General features: G+C 43.0%; 1 protein-coding gene across 1 annotated transcript in view; it reads left to right on the plus strand.

Annotated features, from left to right (window-relative positions):
* EPG5 (ectopic P-granules 5 autophagy tethering factor) overlaps positions 1 to 21,407 on the plus strand; it is a gene marked incomplete in the record, with an annotated part of 249,948 nt that overhangs the window by 203,896 nt on the left and 24,645 nt on the right. The window contains 6 exon segments of the mRNA XM_077463073.1: positions 3,478 to 3,581; positions 3,702 to 3,877; positions 6,021 to 6,206; positions 14,054 to 14,263; positions 15,624 to 15,768; positions 19,380 to 19,622. Of these exon segments, the coding sequence (XP_077319199.1) occupies positions 3,478 to 3,581; positions 3,702 to 3,877; positions 6,021 to 6,206; positions 14,054 to 14,263; positions 15,624 to 15,768; positions 19,380 to 19,622 (1,064 nt within the window).

A 21,407-nucleotide genomic window follows, 5' to 3' on the forward strand; every position in this document is an offset into this window, starting at 1 on the left:
TACACTTTGCTGTGCCAAAACTTTGCATCTAACTCCTGTCTTTACATCCACGGTACTGGTAAATAAGGGGGAAGGTTGGGACTTTAATAGAAGCCCCTCAGGAAAAGATCCACAGTACAGGAATTATGTTACTCTATGTACATTAGCTGTAAGCAGTTCATTTCACTGGACCTCACGTGGTGCTAAAACTGGGTTCACTGAGCCATAGACTGTACAGTGCTCATTCATTTCTGCATGGAAGAGATGCTGTTCATATGCCAGATGCTTTTTCTAAAATATGTGGGAGACCGCAGAGTTTTAAGGTCCACCTTTTAGAAAAAAAAATATTACATTTACTTAGATGCACTCCTTTTTTTTTTTTCTGGCAAATACCGTATAGATTTTTTCCATATGAGCCTAACAAAGCATTACATCAATGGATTGTTGGTGTTCTGCAAGGCTCCTGCTGACTCTTTCCCTAGATCTCTGTCGATACCCAGGTACGAGCTTTCAAATAGGGTGGCACAGTGGTGTAGTGGTTAGCACTCTCACCTAGCAGTAAAAAGGGTCGCTGGTTCAAATCCCAACCATGACACTACCTGCCTGGAGTTTGCATGTTCTCCCTGTGCCTGCGTGGGTTTTCTCCGGGTACTCCGGTTTCCTCCCACAATCCAAAGACATGCAGTTAGGTTAATTGGCTTCTGTCCAAATTTGGCCCTAGTATATGAATGGGGACCTTGGATTGTGGGCTCCTTGAGGGTAGGGACCGATTTGAGTGTTCAATATACAGGGATAGGGGCAATTGTAGACACTCACTCAGGTTGAACTGGATGGACTGGTGTCTTTATTCAACCTTACTAACTATGAAACTATGAAACTATGAAATTGCTGGAGAAAGTGTCACTGGTCACCGCAGTCTTGTGTTCCACTGTGAACTACAAGTTCATCTGTGCACTGGCGGACAGGACTTGTAGTTAATTCATTCACAGATCTCCCTGAATGAAGGATGCGGCTGTGTGGGCAGAAACCTCAGACATGCCATGTACTGCATGGAAGAAGAACCTGGGCATGCTGTCACTCTAAATACAGGTGTAGTATGGTGCCAAAGGTAGAGTTACCCTGCAACCCCTCCCAGCTGACTGCACATATACATACAGCCTCATGGAAGTGGGCATTTTTTCCCGCAGGGCCGCATATTTGTGTATCTCCCTTTGTGCTGGGAGTGCGATGCACCGGGTCTCAGCGGGAGCCCTGGGTCTCGTACTAACAATCAGAACCTGGGACTCTCGGCTGCGGTCACCTGATCGCCTTGGATTGGCTATCACAGTGATGAGTCACTGTGAGCCCGCCCCTTTGTTTTCTTCCTCTTCTGAATGAAGAGGACGATGCATTGTATCTTTCTCTCCCTGCACGTGAGGATAATTGTAAACAAAAAAAAAAAAAAAAAGTGTATATAAAAAAAAATTTAATATTGAAAATTAGGCCTCTTTTACTTCGGTGCCTCCATACAGTGGATTCCACTTGCTCAGCGGGGGGGATCGTGTCGCTGAGCAGAGCGCACACAGACACCGTCCCGCTCTCCTCTATGGGGAAATTGGATGGAAACGGACCACTTGTCCTTTTACATCTGATCCAATCCGCTAGATGGATGCAAAATAGGACCGCCATCCATCTGGTCTTTGCGAGTAGCATCGGATGAGATGGTGTCGGGTGTCATGGTCAGCATGTTTTGGGTAATTTTTTTTTAAATTGGTGTCAGTGTGTTTGATAGGATAAAAAAAAAAGCACACTATTGTTTCTGGGCTGTACTACGGGCACAAACAACCACTAACATACACATACCGTATTTTTTGCTCCATAAGATGCAGCTTGACCATAAGATGCACCTAGGTTTTAGAGGAGGAAAACAAGAAAAAAAATATTCTGAACCAAATGGTGTACTAAAATAGTTTCCAGTGCCCAGGAAATGCAGACCATTGCCATAAATGCAGCCTGACCATTGCCATAAATGCAGCCTGACCAGTGCCATAAATGCAGCCTGACCAGTGCCATAAATGCAGCCTGACCAGTGCCATAAATGCAGCCTGACCAGTGCCATAAATGCAGCCTGACCAGTGCCATAAATGCAGCCTGACCAGTGCCATAAATGCAGCCTGACCAGTGCCATAAATGCAGCCTGACCAGTGCCATAAATGCAGCCCGACCTGTGCCATAAATGCAGCCCGACCTGTGCCATAAATGCAGCCTGACCTGTGCCATTGCTCAGGCTGCTCTGTCTTCTCAGCAGGTGTCGGGCCCAGCTGGGAGATCACCCGATGCTCGTGAAGGCCTGGGATGTCTGTCTTCTGGGACTAGCATGGCACCATAAGACAGACATTTTCCCCCCATATTTTTTATTGGGGGGGGGGGGGGGGAGTGCATCTTATGGTCTGAAAAATACGGTATGTGGTATCGCTGCAATCGTCAGGAGCAGGGGAATTTTATTTTGGATTGTTCTTTTTATAATAGCAAATCATAGTAGAAATGTACAGATAAATTACAAAAAAAAATTGATTTGTTTATTTTTTATGATTTTGAGCCAGTTTTCTTTTGTTCAGTGTTAATTTTGGAAGCAAATTTCGATTTAGTCTTAATCTTAGGACTAAAATGGCATTTTAGTTTTAGTCCCGTTTTAGTCTTCTGCAATTGTTTTAGTTTTAGTCGTATTTAGCCGTCTAAATCTCCGCTAAAATCTAATGGTTGTAATTAAATTGTAATGCATTAGTTAACATTTCTCTACATTTCTCTACATTTTCCAAACTCATTATATACTGCTGGAGTGAAAAAATCTCATATGTTATTATTTATGGTATTGAGGTATGAACATGCACTACAGACCGGTGTTCATTTCTAAGTCAAATTTCAATTTAGTTTTAGTCTTAGTCTTTTGACTAAAATTGCATTTTAGTTTTAGTCCCGTTTTAGTCTTTTGACTAAAATGCCATTTTAGATTTAGTCGTATTTTAGCCATCCCAATTATTTTAATCGTATTTTAGTCGACACAAATGGTATTCATTTGGTTGACTAAAATGTTTTAGTCGACAAAATTAAAACTGCTTTTGATGATAAAAAATCTGGACATATCATTACCATTTACCACCAAAAGAAAGCCCAATTTGTCCTGAAAAAAACGTGGTATAATCCACCTGGATGCACAAAGTAGCTGTGATGATCTGTACAGGTTTATAAACACATGTTAAAGTTGCAAAACTGTGCTTAGCCATTAACATTTGTATTACCATTAGGCGTGAAGGGGTTAAGCATTCTGATTTTCTTTCGCTCAGCAGATTCTGAGTTAAATAGAAATGTTATCAAGATAAGTGAACGCCAAACAACTTGGGAAGAGACAATATATACTGTATCAATGCTATTTTATCTGTACTGACCTGTAAAGCGTTAAGGCAGATATAGAGTAATACATCCCTTGACTTGGCTTAAATATGTTTTATTACCTTTTAGCACTCAGCGCTTTTACCCCTGGCTAGAGAATGACACCCCCACTGCAATGGGAATGGTCCAGCTGTTTTCTGATTGTATCCTCACCCTACACCAGAAATTCCAGGGTGAGTAAAGTACTAAAGTGCTTGCATCGTCTCATCCTTTTTGTTGCTGTGGTTCACCTGCACTCCTTATTCACACAAATTTCAGTGTGTTTTATAACAATTTCTATGACCTTCTTGCAGATCACCTGCTGCCCGGCCAGCGAGGGGCGCTGTGGCTGCACCTAATGCACTATTGTGAATCCTGTACCGCCCCCATGAGCCCAGAGTACATCCTATTTGCCTACCACACAGAATACATAAAGCTACCCTGGAAGGACATGTACCCCGACCAGATGCTAATGGAGGAATTCTTCAAAGTAAGTCAACACGCGCGTTTTCATTTACAGCGGAACTCAAAGTGGTTCTAAAGCCTAAACAATGTTTTTTACCTTAACCACTTAAGCCCCAGAAAGTTTTACCCCCTTAATGACCAGGCCATTTGTACGCGATACGGTACTGCGTCGATTTAACTGACAATTGCGTGGTCGTCCCCACAAATAGAGCTTTCTTTTGGTGGTATTTGATCACCTCTGCTGTTTTTATTTTTTGTGCTATAAACACAAAAAAGATATTTATATTTTTTACTTTCTGCTATAATACATTTTTTTTACTACTAATGGTGGCAATCAGCAATGTTTAGCGAGACTGCAACATTCCGATGGATATGGGACCAGTGATATTATTATAGTGATCAGAGCTAAACTGATCCATTGATTACTGTATAAATGTCACTGGCAGGGAAGGGGTTAACACTAGGGGTTGAAGGGACGTTCCGGCTGTTTAAAAAAAAAAAAAAAAAAGTCAGCAGCCATCCTAACTAAGGGAAACAGGCAGTGGAGCCTTACAGGTTCACTACCCGTTTCCTGCTGCACATGCACGAGCCGCCGGGCACTTTGTGAATGGCCCCGTTGTTTCCTGGGACACACATGTCCCAGAAGACAACAGGGCCGCTCGCCGAGGAGGAAGAATTGAAGAAACAGCGCCGCGGAATAGGAAGAGGCAGATTAGGAAGACTGGTTGCTGGTGAGTAAAAAAATATATTTTTTTCAAACGTGTTTTTTTTTAATATTTTTTTAAGAATATTAAGGTGTTTTTTGTTTTTTTTCTTGTTTTTTTTTTGGGTGGCCCTCCACTTTAAGTGTGTCCTAGGGAAGTGTTTCTAACTGTGGGGGGAGGGGACTGACTGGGAGTAGAGAGAGATCGCTGTTCCTAATCACTAGGAACAGACTATCGCACTGTACTTCCCTGACAGAACGGTGATCTGCTTCGTTTACATTGAGAGATCGCTGTTCTGCCTTTCTGTGGAGCGATCGCGGGTGGCCAGTGGACATCACGCCCGCTGGACCTGTGCGTCGGCTCCCCCGCTGGGCAGCGTCCACAGTGTTTTGTGCACACAATGACATACAGGTATGTCGTTTCACACAATTGGGCCACCCTGCAGCAGTATATATGCGGTGGGCGGTCCTTAAGTGGTTAATGCATTCCTTGCATTAAGGTAAAAAATGTTTAGGCATCGCTCTTGGCCCCTAACCCCCTCCTATATTTACCTGAACCTCATTTGATCCAGCGCCATGCACGTCTGCAGCTCTTCTTTCCCCTCACTTCCGGGTCTCACTGGCTTTGCTGGGGGAACCTGGAGCCATTGGCTCCCAGTGCTGTCAATCAAAGCCAGTGACGAGGTGGGGTGGGGCCGAGTCCTGCTGTCTGTGTTAATGGATGCAGTAGTGGGGCTGGGGAGCGAGCATGGACAAGTGCCCCCAAGGGAAGTGGGCTTCATGTGGGGGCACTGGACAAAGAGGAGAAGCCAGGAGCGCTGGCTGGGGACCCCAGAAGTTTCAGGGTCACTCTGTGCAATTCCAGCAGGTATATTATAGAGATGATTGTTTAAAAATTAAATCCTTTACAATTACTTTAAGACAAACTTCTAAATACTTACTTGAAATACTTATATTTTTAGGTTTGTGATTCGTTCACCTCTGCCACACTGCACCGACAGAAGGGTGACACCGCCATTTCCTATGTCCACCTTTCAGCTTCCTGTGTCACCACCTTGCTATTATAAGAAGTCAGTGTTGTGATGATGCTGAATTATTGTCCAGTGTGCAGGCGGATGATGAAGGAAACTGCAGAGCTCTGTGAATATTGTGGTGACATTTGCTTGCTGCAGTTTAGTTCACTTCCTGGGTATAACAATGTTATAGTCTGTAAAGGTGGTCACAGCCTGGCTTACAGTGCTGGTGCTATCTGGCTGTAGGGGTAGTCATTATATCCATGTTCCCAATAATGGTAAACACCCTCCCTGAGTTCGCTCACCCCTTGTTTGTTCCCACCCTGCCTTTTCCTGCTCCCAAGGTAATTGGAGCACACCAAACCAATAGGAATTGAGGATTCCCACCAATGCTCTGATTTGGTTTGTCACACTTCCTCTATTCTTATCCCATATTTGTTCTCATCTTCTAGGTGGAGCGAGGTAGCCCCAAAAGTTGCTTCCTCTTCCTGGGAGCTGTGCTGTGCGACGTGAACTGGGTGAGTGTCCTAGCAGACGCCTGGGGTCCCGTTCCTCGCCCAGAAACGCACCGGATGCTGGTCTGTCTCCTCTATATGATGGTCTTCCTCACCAAAGAGGAAAAGCTCATTGATGAACCGGTAGGTATTATGACTCGTCTGTGACTCTTCTTTTTGCATTACGGCTCAGTACAGTATGGTATTTCCAACCATGGAAACCTGGCCGTTGATGAAAATTTTAAGATTCTCAGTCAAATGGATATATATATTTTTTCTTTTCTGATGACTGGCTGTTGAAATAATTATCTATGGCCAATTAAAACTTGTTAACCTCTTCCAGACCACTGAATGCCAATACGTCCTTACTTTGAGGACAGATATTGTTGTTATGGCAGCAGCTAGCTGCCATAACCCCAGTATCCTCGTGTTCAGCCGGCGGTCCGCTACATGATAAAAGTGGCCTCTGTGGTGGATTCACCCCGAGATCACTTTTATCAGCGGCGGGAGGGGCCCCTCTCCGGCCGTCGATAAAAGTGATCTTGCGGTGCCCTCCGCCGCTTACTGGAGCCGTCGGCGGAGGCAATCTGGTCCTCTCTGTGGCTGGGCATGGAGATGAGTGAGGGGAAGATGGCCCCATCCCGTCTCCATGACATTGCAAGGCGGGAGCGACATCAAAACATCACTTCCGCCCATCGCTCTTAAAGGGCCTTTATTTATTTTTTTTATCTTCTTTTTTTTTTTTTTTAAATGACAATTTTCTTTTTATTGCATTTTAGTGTAAATATGAGATCTGAGGTCTTTTTGAACCCAGATCTCATATTTAAGAGAGCCTGTCATGCTTTTTTTTTTCTATTACAAGGGATGTTTACATTCTTTTTAATAGGAATAAAAGTCACACAATTAAATTTTTTTTTTTTTTTAATTAAAGTGTAAAAATAAAAGGTAAAATAAATACATTTTTAAACACGCCCCCGTCCCGCCGAGCTCGCATGCAGAAGCGAACGCATACGTGAGTAGCGCCCGCATATGAAAACTGTGCTCAAACCACACATGAGGTATCACTGCGATTGGTAGAGGGGGACAAAAAATTCTCACACTAGACCTCCTCTGTAACTCAAAACATGCGACCTGTAGAATTTTTTTAAACGTCACCTATTGAGATTTTTAAGGGTAAAAGTTTGTCGCCATTCCACGAACTGGCACAATTTTGAAGCGTGACATGTTGGGTATCAATTTACTTGGCGTAACATTATCTGACAATCTAAAAAAAAATGTGCTAACTTTACTCTTGTCTTATTTTTTTTATTTAAAAAGTGTATTTTTTCCCCCAAAAAAAGTGTGCTTGTAAGATCGCTGCACAAATACGATGTGACAGAAAGTATTGCAACGACCGCCATTTTATTCTCTAGGGTGTTAGAAAAAAAAAATGTATGATGTTTGGAGGTTCTAAGTAATTTTCTAGCAAAAAAAACTGTTTTGAACTTGTAAACAAATCTCAGAAAGAGGCTCGGTCCTTAAGTGGTTAAAGGTTTTGCATCAGGAAAAACTAGCTAGGTCCTTAGGGAGGATCGATGTTCAATTAAAATAAACTATCAATGTCCAGTCCAGAATAATTGTTCTTGGACTGTACAGATACGTTTATAAACATCCCTGAACCCTCTTTTCTCATTATCTTGGGAAGATACACCTCATGTATTCTAAATAATTGTATAGCAAAAAAAAAAGTTTTTAACCACTTTCAGACCGGACCATTTTGCTGGCTTAAGACCAGACCACTTTTTGGGATTCGGCACTGCGTCGCTTAAACTGACAATTGCGCTGTCATGCGACGTGGCTCCCAAACAAAATGTACGTCCTTTTTTTCCCCACAAATAGAGCTTTCTTTTGGTGGTATTTGATCACCCCTGTGGTTTTTATTTTTTGTGCAATAAACAAAAATAGAGCAACAATTTTGAAAAAAAAAACGCATTCTTTTTTACTTTTTGCTATAATAAATATCCCCCAAAAATATATATAAAAAAACATTTTTTTCCCTCGGTTTAGGCCGATATGTATTATGGTAAAAAAAAATCGCAATAAGCGATTATTGATTGGTTTGCGCCAAAATTTATAGCGTTTACAAAATGGGGGATAGTTTTATGGCATTTTTATTAAAATTTTTTTTTTACTAGTAATGGCAGCGATCAGCAATTTTTATTGTGTCTGCAACATTATGGCGGACATTTTTGACACATTTTTGGGACCACTGTCATTTATACAGCATTTATACAGCAATCACTGCTATACAAATGCACTGATTCCTGTGTAAATGACACTGAAGGGGTTAACCAGGGGGTGGCAGTGTAGGGGTTAAGTGTGTACAAGGGGCGTGTTACTAACTGTGGGGGGCTGGGCTGTGTGTTAGTGAACACTGATCTCTGCTCCAATCACATGGAGCAGAGATCAGTGTCACTTGTTGCTAGGCAGAATGGGGAAATGCTGTTTACATCGGCATCTCCCCGTTCAGCCTCCCTGTGAGACGATCGCGGGTCCCGTGACCGGACTCACGGGGGTTCCAACCACCGGCACGCACGCGATGGCAGGGCGGAAAATACAAATGGACGTACCTGTACTCCAGTTTGCCTGCCCATGCCATTCTGCCGACGTACATCTTCGCCATCTGAAAAAGAGGCTCGGTCCTTAAGTGGTTAAAATCAACTTTAACCACCCACTTTCCCTATACAAGCAAAGTCGGTCCAGGTGAGTGATAAGCAGTCCACCTACTAACCATCCAGGGCTAAGGTGCTAGCACAGGTGGTCTGTAAGCCACAGAGAAGAAAAGGATCCAGAATCCAATGCACTTCCTCAACCTTGTTTGAATGTTCTTTAAAATCATCAGACCGTGTGGGGTACAGCTGAAAGTTAACGCGTTTGGCACTACAGTTAGCGCCAGGGTGGATTTCATTTAAATCATATATTTATTTTTTTATTACTTTTTCATGCATACAACAAAAAAAAGCATACTACCCAGGCACGTATTGAAAAAAAAACAAAAAAAAACCCTGGCGCTCATGCTCCCCCACCCCCTCTCTCTTCCCATGCTCCCATCACATTATACATCCAAAATGTCTGACCATCTTCTCCATGTCTTTTCAAATTTTCCTGGGCAGCCTCTATGTAGAAAAGTATATTTTTCCTTTATTGTATTTTCCATTCTGCTACTGTAGGTAGCAGATGATAAAGTGGATCATGTCCACTTTTGTGCTATAAGCTTACGAGACAGAAATAGGCCCCTTATTATTGATATCGTGTATTCACCTGGGATTCCCAATTCATCCTGGATACCCAGAAGACTTCGCCCCCCCTCTGGCACTAGAGACAACCTGGTTCCAAAAACGTTGTTAATCATTAACCACATGCCGACCAGCCGCCGCAGTTGTGCTGCGGCAGAATTGCTTGGCTGGGCAAAACTACATTATGCAACGTCGCTTCACCCTGTGGCCACTAGGGGGTGCTCGGCGGTCTCGATCAATGTGGGCCTCCCGCGATCGTTCGGGGCACAAGCAGAACCCGGAACTGTGTGTGTAAACACAGTTTCCGGTTCTCTGAGGGGAGAACTGACAGATCGTCTGTTCATACAGAATATGAACAAACGATCTGTTATCTTCCCTGCACAATCCCCATCCCCCTTCAGTTAGAACACAAACTAGGACACACATTAACCCCTTCACTGCCCCCTAATGATAACTCCTTCACTGCCAGCGACATTTTTACAGTAATCAATGCATTTTTAATCGCACTGATCGCTGTATTAATGCCAATGGTCCAAAAAATGTGTCAAAATTGTCCGATGTGTCCGCCATAATGTTGCAGTTCCAATAAAGATCGCTGCCATTACTAGTAAAAAAAAAAAAAATATTAACAATGCCATAAAACTATCCCCTATTTTTTAGATGCTATACATTTTGCGCAAACCAATCGATATACGCTTATTGCATTTTTTTTTTTTTTACCAAAAATATGTAGAAGAATACATATCGGCCTAAACTGAGGAAAAATAATGTTTTTTTTTTAAATATTTTTGGGGGATATTTATTATAGCAAAAAGTAAAAAAAAAATATATATATATTTTTTTTTAAAAATTGCCGCTATTATTTTGTTTATAGAGCAAAAAATAAAAACCACAGAGGTGATCAAATACCACCAAAAGAAATCTCTATTTGTGGGGGAAAAAAGGATGTCAATTTTGTTAGGGAGCCAAGTCGCACGAGCGCGCAATTGTCAGTTAAAGCGACGCAGTGCCGAATCGCAAAAAGTGCCCTAGTCTTTGCCCAGCCAAATGGCTCGGGGCTTAAAGCGGAAGTCCGCCGGGAGTTCCACCGTTTTTTTTTTTTTTTTTTTTTTTTAAAGCCAGCAGCTACAAATACTGCAGCTGCTGACTTTTAAAATAATGACACTTACCCGCCCAGCGCTCCCGCCATGTCGGCACCCGAAGCTGATCTCTCGATCGTCTCTCGGGTGCTGCCGCCGCTATCTTGGGTATGGGAATCAGGAAGTGGAGCCTTTCGGCTTCATTTCCGGGTTCCCTACTGCGCATGCGCGAGTCGCGCTGTGCAATAAGGATGGTCCCCGCTGTCTCTGGGATCCGTGTGTTTCCCAGCAGGCAGCGGGGGACTTTCGGAAAGGGGCGTAGATTCTGCGGAAATGGGCGTACCTTCTGCAGAATCTACGCCGGAAGTGGGTGCAGATACCTGTACTGTACAGTACAGGTACCTGCACCCCCCTCCCCCCTGAAAGGTGCCAATTGTGGCGCCGGAGGGGGGGAGGATTCCAATGAGCGGAAGCTCCACTTTAGGGTGGACCTCCGCTTTAAGTGGTTAATACCACTTCATGCCAGTAACGATAGTTTAGGACATCTACATAGCATATGTATTAAATTAGCAGGGCTCCCTTTACATCTAGGACATTGGACTATAGCTCTACGTTTCCATTGAAATAGTTTCTCTGGTGTGTACTGAGCCCTGTGTAAAATGAATAATCGTGTTCAATTTTGTGTTGAGGATAAGGATGCCAGGGGTGTTGCCGGCAATGCCAGTGCCCACTGTTCATCTGAAATTGGCCCTATATCGCAAGACCAAGCTGACCTTGCTGGTATGTCCACAGATCCTTTAAATTTATCATATAATATATCACATAATTGTGATATCAAACTGTTTTTCCGTTCTATGTTTTCCAACAAGGCTATTACCACTGATTTATTCAATTTCAATTCATGCGATCGTCCCTGTGCTTGTAATGCATGCCTAAGCTGTAAAAATCTTCGATTTGGAATATTATATTCCTTTCTTAATTCATAAAGGTTTTCATCACATCTTCCTGTAATAGCTGTATCATATACCTTAGTCCCTTATGCCTCCATATCTCAAACCCTTCCAGTTTCATCAATTCCTCATAACTACTATTGTGCTATATTGGGGTAAATAACATGTAACCCTTTATTTCCGTAATTTTTTTTCATTTCCTGCCATACTTTGTAAAATAATATACCTGTAATCTTAATTTTTAAAGAGCAACTCCTCTCTGTCCCACAGCGGCTCCTCTTACCCGCTGTTGACTCACCGACAGTCCCATTCACTTTAATGGGACAGCTGGTGATGCGGCAGAGACACAACAAGGTGAGGGACGTGGCGGGGGCAGCAGGTGAGTGGATGTCCACTAACAGGCACTGCCATAAGGCTCCTTTCACACTGGGGCGGTGGGTCCGTTGGTGGTAAAAATAGCGGCGCTTTACCGTCGTATTTGAAGGGGTATTTGGCCGCTAGCAGGGCGCTTTTAACCCCCACTACCGGCCAAAAAAGGGTTAAAAGCGCCCCCAAAGCGCTGCTACACTTTGCCGGCTGTTATAGCCGCGCTGCCCATTCATTTCAATGGGCAGGAGCAGTATATACACCGTTCCAAAGATGCGGCTAACAGGGCTTTTACCATCCTGCCAGCCCTGGAGACACAGGAGTGGCTCTTTCAGTGCGCTTTGCACACGCTATTTTTAGCGCTGTAGCGCCTGCAAAGCGCCTCAGTGTGAAAGGGGTCTTATGGATCTGAAATGACAGGTGCTCTTTACATTTAAGGACTTATTTTTGCTGGTAGTTAGAATCTTTAATATTTACAAACAAAATGAAGGTTCCTAATTTTAGAATAATAAGCTGTCAGATTAGTAAAACAGCGATATCAGAACCAATTCAATCATATTCCTGAATCTCACGGTTACTGTGAAATTATGTGAATGCATCAATGCAGTGCATGTCATCTCCACTCGAAGAGCTTGGATTCATTGAATGAGTTTATCAAAAATGTAAAATTGCAAAAATATACAGACTTATGCTACTCATGCTAACTAAGCTCCATTTTATGCTGAATAAACAAAATTATTAATGTATCTTAAATTGAAAACGATCTTTAAAAAGATTTTTATTCCAAAAGCATTTTATTAAAATAAATTTGATAAAAATGAAAACAAAATCTGATTTAAATAAAATAAAATAAGCAATGGAACTGATCTCATCTGGGAGGCCATACCTCACACTGTCTGTGATGATTTTAAAGAAAATTCAATAAAGGTTGAAGAGGTGCGGTTAATTCCAGATCCTTTTCTTCTGTCGCCCACCTTCCTTGTATAGATAATGTGCATTTAACAACTTTCTTACAGGGCCCTTAAACCCCCCCCCCCCCCCCCTCCTATCCAGACCAATTTTCAGCTTCCAGCGCTGACGCACTTTGAATGACAATTGCGCGGTCATACAAGACTGTACCCAAATTAAATTTTTATCATTTTTTTTCCCCCAAATAGAGCTTTCTTTTGGTGGTATTTGGTATCACCTGTGTAATTTTTGTTTTTTGTTAAAACAAAAAAGTAAAAAGACCGAATTTAAAAAAAAATTTTTTTTTTTTTTTATTTTGTTATAAAATTTTAAAGCGGGTAATTTTTGTCCGTCATTGATGTATGCTGATGAGGCTGCACTGATGGGTACTGATGGGTGGCAGTAATGGGTACTGATGGGTGGCAGTAATGGGTACTGATGGGTGGCAGTGATGGGTACTGATGGGTGGCAGTGATAAGCACTGATCGGTTACACTGATAGGCAGCACTTCTATGTGGCACTGATTCGCACCACTTGTGGGCATAGATAGGTGACCCTTGTGGGCATAGGTGACCCTTGTTGGCATTGATAGGTGCCAATTATGAGGCATAATTGCCTCTTCCGCTTCGTGACCGATGTCCCTTTTAAGGTGAGTCGGTGTTTGGCCTTTTTTTTTTCTCCTCCGCTGTCAGCATGAGGAGAAATAAAACCCGATCACCGAGCTTTTGTTTTGATCATGTGATCAGCTGTCATTGGCTGACCGCTGATCACATGGTGAGGGGCCGAAACCGGCCCCTTACTCAGATCGGTGATCACCCGAGTCTCAGAGCGCTCTGCGCATGCCCTGCAGGGTGTGGGCAGGGAGCGTGTCATATGATGGCCTCCCGGGAATACAAATCCGCGCTGTGGCTGTCATTTGGCCATAGCGTGGATGACAGGTGGTTAAAGTGACAATGCCATTCCTCATGTTATCCCGTCTAACAGTACCTCTGCATAGAGGCTGCTGTAGGCTCTTTGTTGCTGTTTTTCCTATTACTCTTCTCTAGCAATCCCTAGATAGCAGCTGTGCAAACCCTGTGTAACATATTATCCCTCCTTCCCCGACTGGCTGGAAATCTATAAATCCAATTGCTAAAAATGTATTATACATTTTAACAATGTAAAGCTTTTCTATGGTCGGTTTGAATGAAAGTAGTGTGTAGAGAAGTTTTCTAAAGCGGAGACCTAACTGAGCACAGTTTGCATTTGAAGTTGTATTTTAGGCAATGACTGTTTTACGAGTCTTATTTTTTATGCTTTGCTTGTGAATCTATTTTGCTCCTAACCTCTCTTGTTTATCTGTTAATTACTTGTGACATCTTTTGGTTGGACAGGGGGCTCCACTGATCAATCTCTTAGGGCAAGCCGGCACATTGTCATGGCACCTGGTGGATGCAGTCTCCTACCAGAACGTCATTGGGTATTTCAGCAGCCATTACCCACCTTCAGTGATCCTCAGTTCCCATCTGGCAGATGAGCTCCTTTTAAAGCTGCTGCGTGTCTCCGCAGGACTCACCTCTTTTCCCGACTGCAGTATCTATTCCGTGAGTGCAAGCAGCCATGTGCTATTGTTGTTGTTTCTGGATATTCACATACCAATATCATGTTCCAGTTTACCATATAAAAGCGTTATGATGGTCCTACAAATTGTGGTTTACAGACTAATGGTGAACATGAGTTCTGCTTATTACACCTTTCAGTTTGTAGGTAAAAGACGATATGAGGGTCATTTTAGCTTGCAGTCTTACAGGGAACATAAGGTATGAGGGTCCTGCTCATTAAAGCTAAACATCTAAGAAAGAACAGAACATATGAGGGTTTATTAAAACGTGCATCTAAGAGAACAGAAGGTATGAGGGTCCTCATTGCAGTGTATACTTGAAGAGGAAACAGGATGTACAAGGTTCCTAATCATTACTCCTTACAATCTAATAGTGATCATGATGTATGAGGGTCCTTGCCAATCTAAAACAGAGATATGTGGGTCCTACTCATCACAGCTTCGTATACCTGTTTCTTAGAGCTTACTAATTAATATAGAACAGGAAGTGCAAAGGCCCTGTTTTTATTAGAGCTTACTATCATTGTAGAGCATGTGTTCTCAACCTGTGGCCCTCCAGCTGTTGGAGAACTACAAGTCCCATGAGGCATTGCAAGGCTGACAGTTAAAAGCATGACTCCCAAAGGCAAATGCATGATGGGTCCTGTAGTTATGCAACAGCTGGAGGGTCACAGGTTGAGCACCCATGTTGTAGAGAATATTACATATGAGGATTATGTTCCTTAGAGCTTGCTTTCTAATATAGAAGAGTATTTATGAGGGTCCTGTTTTTTAGCGCTATCGAACAGAGAACAGGCGGTATGAGGGTCCTGTTTTTTAGATTTTATCAAATAGAGAACAGGAAGTATGAGGGTTCTGTTCCTTAGAGCTTTCTATCTAATGGAGAACGGGAAGTATGAGGGTTCTGTTCCTTAGAGCTTACTATCTAAAATAGAATAGGAGGGATGAGGGTTCGGTTCCTTAGAGCTTACAATCTAATAGGGAACAGAAAGTATGGAGGATCTGTTCTTCAGAGCTTACTACCTAATAGAGAACAGGAGGTATAAGGGTTCTGTTCCTTAGACCTTACCATCTAATAGAGAGCAGGAAGGATGAGGGTTCTCCTCCTTAGAACTAACTATCTAATAGGGAACAAGAAACATGAGGATTCTGTTCTTTAGACATTACTATCTAATAGAGAACAGGAGATATGAGTAGTGGTTACATGTGACCTGCCTGTGTCATAATGCTGGAAGAGGTACAAAGGGAAGAAAGGCCCAGGGTTAGTTAGGGAAGGGAGCACATTTCCTACCATACAAGTGAGTTTGGTCCATTCAGTGTACTGTTTTTTTACTCATCTCTAGGATGTTACTCCCAAGTGTCGGATATTTGTACAGCAGATGGTTCAGTTTTTGGGCTCTTTGGAGCAGAGCAACAAAATCAGCACTTCAGCCCTAGAGCAAGAGATGTCCAAATTGTTGGATGACATTTCCATTTTCAGCCCACCAGGTGAGTTCATTGCATATTCCTGGACTTTTAAATGAAAACTTCACTTTCACAGAAGATTAATACATACATTTCTGTACAATTTCAATTTTTAAAGCGGGGTTCCACCCTAAAGTGGAACTTCCGCTGATCGGAACCCTCCCCCCCCCTCCGGTGTCACAATTTGCACCTTTCAGGGGGGAGGGGGTGGCGATACCTGTCAAAGACAGGTATTTACACCCACTTCCAGGCATAGACTCCCGTGGGAGTCTATGCCTCTTCCTGTCCTGCCGTGCTGTCTGTTGGGACACACACGGGTCCCAGAGACAGCGTGGACAATTCCTATTGCTCTGCGCGACTCGCGCATGCGCAGTAGGGAACCGGGAAGTGAAGCCGATTCGCGTCACTTCCTGATTCCCTCACCTAGAATGGTGGCGGCAGCAGCTGAGAGCCGAGCGATCGATCGGCCTCGGCTGCCGGCATCGCTGGAACCCGGGACAGGTGAGTGTCCATTTATTAAAAGTCAGCAGCTGTAGTATTTATAGCTGCTGGCTTTTAATATTTTTTTTCCCCAGTACAGTCCCGCTTTAATATAAAGTGGGCTTGAACTCAATGTGAAGCAAAGCGATCCTTTGCTGGTTACTATTTTAGGTTTACGTGCCCTTTAAAACGAACCAGTGTTGTGAAAGCTGTGCGCAAGAAATATACGCAAAGGACTAAGCACCAGTATTGCCCCTGAATTCCCTACAACTTACATATTCCCTATTACTAACTCACCATGCCTTGTTCTACACTGTGTCTCTGTGTGGCTGGATCTCGGTAGAGGAAGGACTTTGCCTCCTCATTTCAGATCTGTCCTTAAATGACTGGTAGGGAATAATCAGGAAGCAGTGGAAGAAATGAAGGAAGCCCAAATTCAGAGAATAAATTAAGCACTTCGGGTCCTCGGGTACAGCTTTTTCTTCAGCTAGGAAAACAGTGATCTGCATGGTAGTGTCATGACCAAATATCACTGCACATCAAGACTAGCAGTCAAAGGCAGTAGTGCCTTAGAAAGATCTCACACTGCTGATATAGGAGTGCACTTGCTATTTTTCAGAAGGAATTCAAGACAAAGGGTAGATTTTTTTTTTTTTTAAGTGTACAATTTAGGGATCATTAACGTTTCTAGGTGTTTACTATACAGTGTTTTGAAAAAGTATCCATACCCCTTAAAATTTTCCACATTCAAAACTTTGTAGGACCACTTTTCACAGCAATTACAGCTGCAAGTCTTTTTGGGGATGTCTCTATCAGCTTTGCACATCTAGAGTGATGTTTTTTGCCCATTCTTCTTTGCAAAATAGATCAAGCTCTGTCAGATTGGATGGAGAGCGTCTGTGATCAGCAATTTTCAAGTCTTGCCACGGATTATCAATTGGACTTAGGTCTGGAGTTTGACTGGGCCATTCTAACACATGATTATGCTTTGATCTAAAACATTATATTGTAGCTCTGGCTGTATGTTTAGGGTTGTTTTCCTGCTGAAAGGTCAACTTCCACCACAGTCTCAAGTCTTTTGCAGGTACTAACAGGTTTTCTTCTAAGATTGTCCTGTATTTGTCTCCATCCATCTTCCCATCAACTCTAACCAGCTTCCCTGTCCCTGCTGAAGGAAAGCATCCTCACAACATGATGCAGCAACCATGTTTCACGGAGGGGATGGTGTGTTCAGGGTGATGTGCAGTGTTCATTTTCTGCCACACATGGCGTTTTACCTTTAGGCCAAAAAATTACATTTTGGTCTCATCTGACCAGAGCACCTTCTTCCACATGTTTGCTGCGTTTCCCACATGGCCTCTCGCAAACTGCAAATGGGACTCTTTAATAGCTTTCTTTGAACAATGATTTATTTTTGCCACTGTTCCATAAAGGTCAGATTTGTGGAGAGCACGACTAATAGTTGTCCTGTCGACAAATTCTCCCACATAAGCTGTTCATCCCTGCAGCTCCTCCGGAGTTACCATGGGCCTCTTGGCTGCTTCTCTGATGAATGTTCTCCTTGCCCGGCCTGTCAGTTTAGTTCAGGGGTGTATAAACTTTTTTCAAAGAGGGCCAGATTTGATGCATGAGGTCCGACCATTTTGCCTGACATTCTTTGAACTATTAAAATTCGGTCTCTGTGTGAGTTTGAGCACTAATACACTGCCCAACAAGAATTCTCCTGCCTTTTTGGCTGTGTTTGTGGTGCAGAGATGAGCTCGGGCGTGTTATTTGGAAATACCATATTTATTGGCATATAACACGCACCTTCACTTTAAGAGGGAAGTTTCAGAAAAAAAACTTAAATATTAAATAAAGAACTATGAAGCAAAATAAGGGTCAGTGCCCATCTGCAGCCCTCCCCATTGCCATGCATGCAGCACCCCCTCCCCATTGCCATGCATGCAGCACGCACTCCCCCATTGCCATGCATGCAGCACTCCCCCATTGCCATGCACGCAGCACCCCCAAATGCCATCAGTGCAGCGCCCACCATGGCCAGGAATGCAGCCCCCTGTGTTGCCAGGAATGCAGCCCCCATTATTGGCAGGAATGCAAACTCACCATTGCAGTCAGTGCAGCCTGACTGATGCCCATCCATCTGCAGCCTCGGAGGAGTGGGGGTCGGGACGAGTGCTAAAAGACTAGATACAGGAAAAACGCCTGTTTTCTCGGTGGTCTCTTTAATAGAAAGTCCCGCCTCCTTTGATGGACAGAACAGTCTTCCAATGGCAGTGCCGGAGATGGGACTTCCTATTACAGAGGCTGCCGTGTAAACAGGAAATACTCCTGTGTGCACGGCACTTGTCCCGCCTCCTCCCTGTTCCCTCCAAGGCAGCCGGAATATATATCTTTTGTGGCCCTGGCGCTTGGAGAACGCAAAAGATATATATGTCCAGATAACTAGGCGGGCCGTTCAAAACCGGAACGCAGGCTGGACTTTGGACATGCCTGTTTAGGTGGACGGCCATGTCTTGGTAGGTTTGCAGTTGTGCCATACTGTGACATACATTTCCATTTTCGAATGATGGATTGAACAGTGCTCTGTGAGATTTTCAAAGCTTGGGATATTTTTTTATAATCTAACCCTGCTTTAAACTTCTCCACAACTTTATCCCTGACCTGTCTGGTGTGTTCCTTGGCCTTCATGATGCTGTTTGTTTACTAAGGTTCTCAAAAGAACTTCTGAGGGCTTCACACAACAGCTGTATTTATACTGAGATTAAATTACACACAGGTGGACTCCATTTACTAATTAGGTGACTTCTAAAGGCAATTGGTTCAACTGGATTTTAGTTAAGGGGTATCAGGGTAAAGGGGGCTGAAGAGAAATGCATGCCATACTTTTAACATATTTATTTGTGAAAAAAAATGAAAACCATTTACCATGTTCCTTCCACTTCCCAATTATGTGCCAATTTGTGTTGGTTTATCACATAAAATCCCAATAGTACATTTTTGGTTGTAACATGACAAAATGTGGGAAATTTCAAGTGGCGTGAACACTTTTTCAAGGTTCACTTTGAATGCTTTAGCCAATATTTACTGTCTTATTTACTGAATATAACAAAAATGTCTGACCATGGAGTTACATGACCCTGGCTGTCTTTCAGATCTGGAGATGCAAAAGCGTCACATGGCAGTGAGCAGTCTCTTCATGGAGCTTCTGATGTTAATGAACAATGCCAGCGTGACCACAGCTGAGTCACTACGAGGGGCCCTGATACAATGGATTGACTCTAAAGTACAAGGCCTGATGGTCATGCCTCTGCTGACTGCAGCTTGTCAGAGCCTAGCCTCCATCAAACATATGGGAGAAGCCACTGAAGCCTGTATCCTCTCCTACTTCAAGGATGGTAAGACAAATTCTTTCCCAACAGCCATTTCATTTTCTCCTAGCAGACTTTTAAAAGACCATAGATTCCTTTTCAAAGGCCAGGCCACCTATAAATATTTTAGTGTTTGGTAGATGCTAGAGTACATAAGGGGTGGATGATGTGTTCTATGCCCCTTTTTTTGTGAAACCTGCATGCCAGCTGCATGTTTATGGGCATGATGGTGACCCTAGATAAAAATATGCAGCACCTAATGAAAAATACCTCAAAATGTGTATACATAAGTCACATTATATAAGCAATAAAACCATGGCAACTATTATAGATAGTAGAGTCCCAGTAGTGAAAGTATATTATGTAATTAGGGTAGTGTCCTCTGGTGTCCGAGAAAGGCTTCCACACCACCGCTTGTTTTCAGTGCTGATGACGCCACACTCACTAGATTCTGTGCTGCCTTTTTTGCATCAAAAAACATGCCAATAACAGAGGAATTCCCAACCTCTCATGCACAACTGGCCATCTACTATAATACTCCTCAGGTGTACGGTGGTGCCAATGTCTACCAACAGAAAGCATCACACTATGCACATAGGGGCTGCATGAGGAGAAAGTGCCCACCGCATGGAGCCACACTAGAGAGGTTACATATAGTGTAGGAATTTATTGACATTTATAAGCCACATGAAACCAGAACAAATAAACGAAACACAGTGATAAAACACAATGTAACAATCCACTTACTAAGATGGGCGCCAGATCCAGGCACGGAAGTGGCAGTATGACGTTGGCTTGTAATCCTGCCCCAATGCATTTTGTGCAAGAGCACATCCTCAGAGGGCATTTGGAATGCTGAACTCTAAAGCAACATTCTTAAATAGCCTGGTACGGAACCCCTAATCACTAGAGGGCCATCAATTCGGCAGGCACCATTTTATTGTAGGTGCCAGTAACAGCGGCCATGAAGGACTATCCATTTTTTTTTTTTGTGTGGAGGCCAGTAACAGCTGCCCTTATCCCGGGGCAAACTTCATTAAGCGCTAGAAGATCAATAGCCGGCAGGTGCCATTTTGTTGTAGACACCAGTAGCAGTAGCCATTGCCCAAGAGACAGAAACTCCTTAAACGCTAGAGAGCCAAAAACCAAGCGGATACCATTTTATTGGAGACCCCGAAAATGGTAGCCAAAAAGCTAAAGCCAAAATGATAAAGCTGAGTAAATGGAGATCAAAAGGCATACATTAAACCAGTAACTAAAACAGTGGAGGCCCAACACCATCCTATTGGGAACCCTAAACCTAAATCAAAGAGTGATTATGCTCACATTAATATGCCATAATCTGGATGGAAAAATTCCAACCTCATAGATCAAATGGAGGTATTCCCAATCTGCAAAGACAATCATCATTAGATTGTACAAGAATAAAAGTATGAAACATGTAACAATAGTTCCCATGAGTGGGGAGCTATAGATATTTCGAGAACTAAAAAAATACACATACCAGGCTATTTCTACAGTAAAAACTAGCAACAAAATAGAATATGCAACTGTTAATAAAACCATTAATATCCAGGTCTTTATTAGGACCCAGAGGTTTAAGTGTTTGCATATTCTATATTCAGCGAGTCTCCATGTTGACAATCTTGCAAGTCTTATTGCACCGACTCCAATGTAGTTGTAACTTGTCTATTGCCATAAACTTCAGGCAGGTAGGGTCCTTATTATATTTCGTAAAGAGCATTGACAAACTGGGGGTAAGGAGACCTATTCTAATGTTGTAAACGTGCTGTTTGTCTCTCCTTCAACATC

Source organism: Lithobates pipiens, unplaced genomic scaffold (assembly GCF_037356315.1).
Source record: "Lithobates pipiens isolate NorthernLeopardFrog02 unplaced genomic scaffold, aLitPip1_a1.2 Scaffold_3, whole genome shotgun sequence".
In the NCBI taxonomy this organism is placed as follows: Eukaryota; Metazoa; Chordata; class Amphibia; order Anura; family Ranidae; genus Lithobates; species Lithobates pipiens.